The sequence below is a fragment of the Notothenia coriiceps genome, unplaced genomic scaffold (genome assembly GCF_000735185.1).
Source record: "Notothenia coriiceps isolate Sejong01 unplaced genomic scaffold, NC01 NC01_scaffold00023586, whole genome shotgun sequence".
Classification (NCBI taxonomy): domain Eukaryota; kingdom Metazoa; phylum Chordata; class Actinopteri; order Perciformes; family Nototheniidae; genus Notothenia; species Notothenia coriiceps.
The window spans coordinates 413,036-423,415 of record NW_011356287.1 but is presented as its reverse complement, the minus strand read 5'-3'; the positions used below and the strand labels follow the sequence as shown (position 1 = coordinate 423,415).

The 10,380-nt window shown below is 46.6% G+C and overlaps 1 protein-coding gene across 1 annotated transcript; it reads right to left on the bottom strand.

Annotated features, from left to right (window-relative positions):
• Positions 1-1,630: 1,630 nt before the first annotated feature.
• adamts1 (ADAM metallopeptidase with thrombospondin type 1 motif, 1) lies at positions 1,631-7,703 on the bottom strand. The gene is made up of 8 exons (XM_010781805.1): positions 6,711-7,703; positions 5,682-6,022; positions 5,459-5,591; positions 4,732-5,189; positions 4,402-4,588; positions 4,057-4,235; positions 3,399-3,574; positions 1,631-3,282 (listed from the first exon to the last, which is right to left on the bottom strand). Exons 1-8 carry the CDS (start codon positions 7,333-7,335, stop codon positions 2,541-2,543), a joined length of 2,841 nt encoding a protein of 946 aa, XP_010780107.1. The 5' UTR covers positions 7,336-7,703; the 3' UTR covers positions 1,631-2,540.
• Between the last annotated feature and the right edge of the window lie 2,677 nt (positions 7,704-10,380).

The window sequence follows — 10,380 nt, the reverse complement described above, 5'->3', positions numbered from 1 at the left end:
GAGTGAAACATTTTAGTTTGGAAACAAAGTAGGCTACTTTCCAAATATAATTCCTGTTTATTATTATTATCAACAGTCACAGTTTTTTATACAGTGAGGTAAATGGTAAATGTGCATGTATGTCGTTCGGTATGCGTTTACAGGTGAATACGTCTGCATTTTCTCGATGCAAAGTCATCGACAAGGTCATCGTATGATAGCTGCTGTGCCAACAGTGTGTGTTGATGGTTATGGTAGCCAGGCCACTTAAGCGTTCTTGTGCCATTGACGACCGGAGGTAAGTCTTCATAAGCTTCAGTTTGGAAAAGCTTCTCTCAGCAGACGCAACTGTAACAGGAAGAGTTACTGCAATGTGGAGGGCAATCCAGAGATTTGGGTACAGTTCCTGTAACTCACGTTTGTGGAGAAATGACAACATCTCCAGAGCAGTTTTTTGTTGTGGCATCTTTGGGAGGTTCTGGACCAATGCAGACAAGAAATCCATCATTCAAGCAGACTTAAGATATGTTTTGATCTTAATAGTGCACTACAGAATGAATATAGTGAAAATACTAGCCTCAAAAAGATAAAAATATAATTAATGCAAATAAACTACTTCTACTAATAATAATAATCATGCGTGCGTGGAGAACTGCACTGAAAACTGCGCGGAGAACTGTGCAGAGAACTGCGCACAAGCCAAGCTCCTAAACCGAGGCCCCCTGCGCGAGGCCCCCTGCGCAATGTGAGGCCCCATGCAGCCTGCATGATCGGCCTGTAGGGAGGGACGGCCCTGGCCCTACACGACTTGTTTACAGACACATTATGCCATTATGCTGATTACAGACATGCCAATCTTCTTCTTAACCATCCATAATTGCAGGATAATGATTTCCTTTGTGCTGCAGTGGGAGCCGAGGAGGCGGGGAGCGTCTTCCTCGGGGCCAAACAGGAAGTGCCACACATGCAGGCTTCAGATTTTAAGTGATGGGGTTGAGGTACTTTGGATCAGAAAGTTAGGGGGCAGGGAATTCAACCCAGAGGAGTATAAAGAGGACAAAGCAGTGGAAAATACAACACTTATTTTGTGAATATAATAGTGTTTTTGAGAAATTGATTTATTTGTAGTCTATGTTGTTCTCAAAGTTTGCCATCATTATTGTATTCAATGTATTGCTTGTATATTGATCTTTGATTTTTTACTTTTTTTTTAATGGCGGAAGCTCCAAATTAGCCATCCAATAATTTTTCCTGCAATGTTTATCATTTGTTTATCTTTTATGTTAGTGTATTTTTTAATTGCGCAAAACATAATCGATGTCATAGTGCCATCTAGTGGATGAAACCTGAATTACAAAATGCATTCTCATTTTATGTAAGTGCATAATTATCATTTAAAAGCTATTTACACTACTTTCACTTTGAGGGAACACATTTACGTTTTTAAACTCTTAAAGAAGAAGAATTGGCAGAGTTCCCTTTAAAACAGCTCCACTGTTAAAATAAAATAACTCAGTGCAAATCAGTTCACCTTGCAACAACAAACAGACACAAGACATGCACTTCACAAGTCAATGTGATACTTTTATTCATGAACCTAGGACCATATATATATATATATATATATATATATATATTTATATAACACTGTATAAATACTCTATATATTCTACTCCCTTCTGTGATCTCAACAACAAATACAAAATAATATTAAAAAAGCCACATGATTATATTTAACAGGCTGTACAAAAATAAATAATGTTTGGATATTCTGTACAAAAGGAAAAGACTCGGTAGAAAAAAGAAACCGGGTGCCTTCGCAGAAGGCAGGAGAGACTTACTTATGAAGTAGTAGCAGGAGACAAGTCCCTCTTTAGGTCTCCACACACACACACACACACACACACACACACACACACACACACACACACACACACACACACACACACACACACACACACTCCTCTTTGGTCTTTGAAGAGTTCCCTCATTGAAGGGTTAGATATGGCTAAAGCACAGAGTACAGAGTACTGAGGCCTTTAGAGACGACGGGGTGTTACAATGTGCCGCTGGCAAAACAAAGATGAAGTGCTACAGGTTTGTGATAAATAAACTAAACACTGACTATTTTTTTCCATACCGGATGGGATGTATAGTAGAATGAGCTATTTCTCTTTCATTTTATCTGTATATACTCTGCATTTACCTCCCCCACCCCCAAACCCCTTATGTGTCAGTCCAGCCCAGCTTGGACAAACATCATATATATATACACATGCATAAAAAAAACACAAAAGACACTTTCTCCCACTCGCTCACACACAAGCATGACATTGTCACGGTAAGCAGCAAGGAAGTCCCTTCCTCCTGAGGGAGGCTGCACTGAGTGCTGCACTGAGCCAGTGATGCTGCAGAGCCACTGTGGCCCCAAAATGGATTCAGGGGGAAATAGTTTGCAGTCATTGAGGACCCATTGTGGGACTCTGGATGCTAACATTCATTAGCCTCTTTAGCTTGTCCATGGGAAGAAGAGGAGGCAGAGTGTTTTTCTGCAGCAGTCTTCAGCAGGCGCTCTGATTGCACAGTTCCAGCAGGGGTCTCGGCCGCTCTTTGGGGTCACAGCTGTCGTGTGTCAGTGTGCGCCCCTCGGGGCCGATGCAGCGCAGTTGGCGTTTGCGGAAACCCCGCCCGCAGGTCTTTGAACACACCGACCACTCCCCGAGGAGCCAGGAGGGGCAGGGCTGGGCAGAGCAGGAGCGTGAGGCCAGGGGGCGCAGCTCCTCAGGGCAGTCTCTGGAGGGCCGGCCCTGGGGATCCGCACACACCACCTCCCTCTGCTGCACGCCTCCGCCACACGTCTGGGAGCAGGGACCCCACTCCCTGAGGGTCCACTCGGCTCCACCCACCTCCCTGATGGCGTTGATGGAGTGCCGGCGGCCTCCATTGCCGTTGGAGATGGAGGCAGCGTTGTTGGGTCTTGGTGCAAAGTAGCTGTATTTGACCCGGGGCCTGGGGGCCTCCCCGACAGACAGCACCTGGATGGTGAGGGGCTCTGGGAGCGGGGAGAAGCTCCGGAGGCGTTCCAGGGAAGCGGAAGAGCCGCTGTAGCGCAGCAGCGCCCCCTGCAGGGCGATGTCCGTCTCCATGGTCATCAGCTTGTAGTCTCCATTCAGCAGGTAGGTGCCGTCCTGCCGGCGCACCGCCAGGTAGCTGTTGTCGTTACGACCGTTGCCGGGGGCGCGCTGCTTCACGTCCAGGTGGGTGGCGCCGGCAGGAATGGTGACAACATCCTGGTACCCAGGCCTGAAACAGAGAGTGACAGAGGTCAGACTGAGGCACAACAAATTGGTGTGTACAGAGAGACGGAAGTATCCAATATTTATACTTTATATAGATATTTGTGCGTGAGATATATTTACCTGGCACGCTCCAGAGAGCCGGACACTTTCTTGCAGGTCGATCCGTCTCCTCCACACACTCCACACTTATCGAAGCGCCGGTTGGAGCCGATGACACGATCACACCCGGCCTTCACACACTGGCCTTGGACACACACCGAGGTGGAGTCTGGGCTGCAGGGGGTCCCGTCAGCCACCTGGGGGCAGCAGAGAGACAGAGGTTAGAGTCAGGTAGAGTCAGGGGAGTAATGGATTACTCTATCAGGTTACTAGTAAAAAAAATATATTTGGGGATTACTAGCAAGATTACTAACTAAAAAACAAACAAATAGTATATTGTGTTTGTTGTAAAGGGATCAGATTTTTAATTTATTTTTTAACCCTGCCAACTCTGCATGGAGCTACATATGAGTCACAAACAAGTCAAAGTCTTTGCCTGGGGGCTGAGGGAAATTACAACAGCTGATTCTTCAGATTGCAGGTCTGCACAGGTAAGAGTTATGAGATCAAGTACTCAGATCCTTTTCTTAAGTAAAGGTACAAAAACTATGATCTTGAAATACTACATTACAAGTAAAAGTCCTACAAAATGTTATTTAAGTAGAGGAACATAATTATTATAGGAAACATTGAATGCTTCTTCCACCTCAGTTTATCAGTGTAATCCAACCCCTCTCACCTTAGATTTGAGGACAAAGAAGTATCCGGTGCCCTTGGCTCTGCACACCAGCTTGCAGCGGTCTTTGGGTGAGACTCCGGCATATTTGGGCACCCACTCGACTCCCTCGCCTGAACCCAGCGACACCTGGGCCGACATGTCGTTGTGCGCCAAGCACTGCTCCTCGCGGAAAGACAGGCCTGAGAAAGAAAACAGAGCGGGGGTCAGATTTACTGCAGGTTGAGCATGCTAACTTTCACACCAACGTGCAAGAAACATCAAAACATCCCTTCTTCCTGAGAAACACTCAGTTTGGTTCAAGAACATCTCTTCAATCTTATTCCTGTGATAGAAAGTATGTCTCACCGTTGCTATCGGGGCAGGTTTCTGTATTGCAGGAGCGGTACTGGATCCTCTTCCCCTCGCAGTACTTGCCCCCGTTTTTGGGCAAAGGGTTGTCGCAGGAGCGGAAGGAATACTGTACCCCCCCGCCGCAGGTTCGAGAGCAGTCACCCCACGGACCCCAAAGCCCCCATCCGCCATTGACAGGAGTCTGAAAGCACCAGAGACATGAGCATTACAAATCTGATTCAGTACTTCCAGACGCTAATACTTATGGTGGCTAATAATTATGGTGGCTAATAATTATGAGGCTAACACTTCTAAAGGCTAACACTTCTGGAGGCTAGTTCCTACCTGGTGTTTTGCGGCTTGGCTCTTGGTGAGACACTGCCCGGCCAGGCAGTAGCTGTCATGGCCGCAGGAAGTCCCATCAGCCCAGGGGAAGTTCTTGGTCTGGCACACCAGCAGACCGTTGGACGTGGTGACGGTGCACCACAGGGCCGCACAGGTGGTGCTCAGGTCAGGGCAGTGCTGGGAGTCGTCCCCAAAGGTCAGCCGGCACTGGTGGTCCGCGTCGTACACGGTGCCCGGCAGAGGCTGGGGGAGGGGCTGCGGTTTGACCGGCCTGTCCAGCAGACACTGACCGTGGCCGTTGTCCAGGAAGGTGGTGACCATGAGGGCGGAGCAGGGGGACCACGGCTGCTGCTGGTCCAGGTTGGACAGGGTGGAGGCCATCATGTGGGAGCCCCAGTGGGCACCGTTGACCCCGGAGCACATCTGGGCGTCATCATGAGGCATGTTGAAGACGTGACCTGCAGGACAGAGAGGAAATTATTTAAAGGCAGCCTATTATGCTTTTTGGGGTTCTCCCTTTCCTGTAGTGTGTTGTATAGGTTTGTGTATGTAAATCATCTGCAAAGGCTACAATCAAAGGAAAAAAAGGGCCATTTGCTCCTTTTTTAACAACTTATTTCCTCATTATGTGTTTATGTCTGCACCATAGCATGTTTCTTGTATGTGTTGGCAATACATCTGATTCTGATTTTGATATAGAAGCATTTCTAACTCTACTTCTACTTACCAAGTTCATGCGCCACAGTAAATGCAGCTTGAAGGCCATCATCCTCCACAATAGAGCAGCTTCTGTCAGGGTCACACACTGTGCCGACATCTGCCATGCCCAGAGTGTCACAGGAGTGGGCGCCACACAGATCCTAAACATGCAAACAGAGAGCAAAGTTAATGTCTGACTTCTCCTTTATCTCCTCTGTTTCTGTCTCTGCTCCACTCCTCCTCTGACTCACCGTCCTGGTGAAGAGCACGGCGGTGTCGTAGTGCTCGGGGTGGCGGTCACTGGGCGGGTTGTGCTGCCGCTGCCACTGGCAGAAGTTGCGGAGGGTCATGGCGGCGTTGGAGGACACCTGGGGGCCTCGCTCCTCCTCGTACACCACCAACAGCTTCACCACCGCCAGGCTGATGGAGTTGTGGATGCTGGGGTGGCGGTAGAGGCGGGAGGCCACGGCCATGATGGTCAGCAGGTAGGGCTTCAGGCCGGCGCCGTGGAACTCAGCCATGGACTGGTCAGCCACCAGCATGATCTCCAGGTAGCGAGGTGTGGAGACAAAGCGCCTGCTCCTGTGGTGAGCTGAGGGGAGGAGAGAAAGAGGTCAAACCGGGTGCAAAGGTCATGTGAGCAGCTATTATATTACACTCCTGATTTTACTGCACTTTTTATGTTTCAGCTCTACAAAGGGTTTTATTCAGAGGGATGACTCAGCGTCACACCACCACCGGAGGCTCCTCCTCCGCAGGGTTCACATTCCTAAAATGACCTTCTCTGGTGGAAAACTAATCGAAGGGGAGGAAAATCCTTTCTGGAGGGGGGTGAAATGTCTGCCGGTGCGAGTTGTACCAGGAGGCGAGTTTACACGTCTCAGCACGGCCGGACTCTGGCTGGCTCCAACCCCGCTGCTCCCCTCCCCTTCCTCCGTCACGCCTCCTCCTCTTTCCCCTTGGAGAGGCTCGACCCCCCTCTCTTCCCTCCCTTCCTCATTTCTGGTAGTGCGTAGACGGCGCTGTCAAAAAAGGTAGCTGGGTCCATTGGGCATGCTGTGCAGCCTGGCACAACTCCAGCTGACAGCAGTTTGACTACTCATAAAAGTGAGGCTTATTTTTTGTGTAAAGCTTTAGATAAGTTGACATTTTGACATAAATAAATATAATACAAATAAAACTCGCTTTCTTTTTTTTTGGCCACTTTTATAAGGTTGTTGCTTGGAAAGTGTGAGCTTTCTGAAATGCGTAAAAGCGCGTAAAGTGTTCCTGCAGCTCACCTGTCTGCTCTGCGTTAGCTGCTCCGTGCTTGGCTTCGTCCTCCAGATTTGTTGGCACCCTCGCCTCGTCCTCGTTGACCCCGCACTTTGAGCTCCCCTCCTCAGCCAGAGCTGCCCGACCTCTGCGGCGGATCGTGTGGACATCCTCCTCGGTGCCCGTGAAGTCATTAGAGTTTTGGGGCTGGATGAAATACTCTTCCCCCTGAAAGTAGAATCCGCCCCTGAGCCCGTGGCACAGGTTGAGCGCCGCGGCGGAGTGATCCTCTCCGTTCACCGTGCCGGAGAAGAAGCAGCCCGGCTCGGCTCCGCTCTTTGGTTCCTGTGTGGGTTCGGACTCAGGAGTCCCCACAATGTGGAAGACAAACCCCGGCGCCAAGAAGGTCTGGTCAGGCTCTAGCTGCAACACCAGCTCTTTGCCAAATACGTCCAACCTGTACTCCCTCATCTCCGCCTCCTTCTCCTGCTCCTCCGCGGAAAGAGTCCGCCACGACTCGGTTTCGCTCTTCCACCGGGCCGTTGGGTCTAGCCGGACCGGGACCACGGTGCTCTCCTCCCAGGCGCTGAGCACCCCGCTGACGCACAGAGCGACGAATAAACCAATGGAAACGTGTAAAAAACTCATCATAAAGCTGTGAAATCCAACAAGTGTAAAAACAAGTTGAGAGTAAAGCCTCTACGAGGAAGCAAATAAATCCTTTAAAAGGTTTTCCACTATCAGCTACAAAAGCAAAGTCTTTGAACTTCCACAAAACTGTCTCCAAAATTACGCACACTCGTATAGACTAAAAAGGGATCAAATCCAGTGAAAAACTCATTCAAATGTATGTGCAAGGCGGACTTGTTGCAGAAAAAAATCCTTTTATTAAGTACAAATAAAAGCTGGATGTCGGCAGTAAATCCAACAGGTCTGTTTCTCTCAGCAGATGTTTCAGTTTCCAGCTCTGTGTGTGAGTTCAGGGCAGGTTCTTCCTCTGCTGGCCCGTTTACTCTGTTCTCTGCTGTTGCCTTTCAGTCAGATCAGAGCAGGTCCCTCCTTATATCCCCCTGCCTCAGGACCACCCCTTTCTTAAGGGCTCTTTGATCTAAGACTGGCCAAATCCCGTGCGCACCAGCGACCTGGCGCGTTGCCATATAATCAATCATTGTGGAGGACAGAGAGCTTTGGGCAGAGACATGTTTTCTCCTTCTGACTGTCACAAGATGTACATGTACAGTCATTACCCGGGACTAATATGACTTAAACATATGAATCATATGTTAACAGATTATTCATTTATGATATGATAACCTCAAAGTGTGCCACTGCTTTCTAAACTGAGTAAACATAACTCAGGTCGACAGGCAGCAGTGGAGGATGTGTTGTAGTGCAACAGGAGAGGGAGATGGCATCAGATCCAGAGGTAACCAAGTCTCCAGGAGTCGTACTCACCTTCCTTCATGCCAAGCCGGCTGTGGTGCTCCGTGGCCGGGCTGCGAGGCTCTGCTGCCCGGGGAGAGGGAGCAGAGAGGGGCCGCTGAGGTCTTAAGGTGGAGCGGCTCTCCATTCAGGCTGCTTCTCTACTCAAACCAAGGGGAGAGGAGCCCCTGTCCTCCGGCTACTCCCCCCACCCGTCCGGACTGCTGCTTCTCTCCATCAGAGAGGACGAGTTTGCAGGAGTATCATAAAAAATACCTGGCAAAGCAATACACCGTATTAAAGACACCCCAAACAAGTGATTCACAGCAGATAAAACATTAAGGGAAAGTCCTTTTTAAAGAATCATATAGACATCTCTACAACATTCTGATTAAATAAAGTAACATCTATAACAAAATCATGTGAAAATATCCAAATAAGGTCACTTAAGTGTTGTGTAATTTTTAAACAGTCCATGACAGCTTTTTGGCACCATTTGAGGGTCAGTGCGTAACTTTTTGACGTCACTTGATCACTCTGTGGGGACACATTATGGAAGTCCACCTTAAGAGCAACAGGTCATAAAAAGTGACTCATTGTAATTCCGCAATTCCCCAGAAGATGGTAGGCATGCCCTGTGGAAATTCCCAACATAGCTGCAGGTATTTTCCATCACTGGATGGGGCAGTATCACACTTGACCGCTAGGTGGCACCATTGCATCACATGTATGAGCTTGTTGCTTTTAAATGAGTTTTAAAAAGACTACATGTGTAGTCTTCTTGCTGGGATGGAGTTATATTGTTGTGCTGCTTTAACATAAAGATATTATTGACTAGTATAACTTTTCCTGTGCAGGGTAATAGAATCTCCTCTAGCTGCACCTCATGTGCATTTGACCTGTAAAATACTTGAGTGCGGGTGAGGTAAGGCCATGTTTAACGTTGTGCAGAAGTCTAGCATTTACATGTTTAATCACGTTTTATTTCGTTTGTAAAGGTGCACAGAGCGGTGCCTCTGCTGGAGGATTCTGAGCCAGGGTCCGAACTGGAGGTAAAAGGAATACATAACTACGGTGGCTGAGAGGTGCAATCGACAATTACAAAGTGTGAAACACTTTAACAAAGCTTGAGACAAATTTACATTTTATAAAACAAATTCACATTAGCAAAACACTTTTACCAAAGAAAAAACAATTTAACAAGATGCGAAACACTATGAAATGTTAAAGTGTTTCGTGAAATGTTAAAGTGTTTGTAAATTTGTCTCTAGCTTTGTAAAAGTGTTTCGCATCTTCTTAATTTGTTTTTGTTCATGTTAAATCGTTTTTTCTTTGATAAAAGTGTTTTGCTAATCTAATTTTATTTTAGAAAATGTAAATTTGTCTCAAGATTTTTAAAAGTGTTTCACACTTTGTAATTGTCGATTGCACCTCTCAGCCACTGTACTTAACTGACAGCTATTGTTATTATTTACAGAGTGATGGCCACAGCCTCACAGGGTCAAACATTTACACTGCACCTCACCTGCAGTAGTTCACCTTCAGTTCGGCTGCAGTCAAATGTGCAAATTATTAACACCACACATTTCATTTAGATGGTCAACTCTATATTTGCTTCTAATCTGACATGACTTGAAAATTGTAGCACAGCTAACACAAATATTTGTTTGTATTAATTTATTTCTTTGTCTTTAAGTTAAATCCACCTGCTTCCATGTCAAAGGGGGGATTTGGGTTTAAACTGTCCTTTTTCAGAACCAGGTTCATTACCAGGTAGGTCTTAAACACATACGAGGAATTTGACTATGTGTTGTGGTGCATTCATAAACATACAAATAAAATAAACTTTTTTGTATTCTGTTAATCTTAATTGCCCCTTGGTTTCAACTTGGTTTGGCCAAGCCACTGTATAGGTTCCTTGATTTGTCATTGTATTGTGTTCTATAGGCTTTTGTGCATGTAAAGGGTCTGGCTTATTCCCATCCATATAATAAGGCTGTTCTAATATAATCATCCCAACACTCCTCTTTCATCATGTGTGTTTAGATAGCGACTGATTTTGCAACACATGCAAGGAAAATAAAATACAAATATGTGACCAAATGAACAACACAGACACAAAGGTATTTAAATATATAGATTTTATATACATATATTCATGTGGATGACTAGAAAAGAAACAATATATATTCTCACAAAGGAATGATTCTGCAGTCATATGCCTAAATTAAATAGTAATTTGATACAAAATTACTATAATAAATAAAACTCATC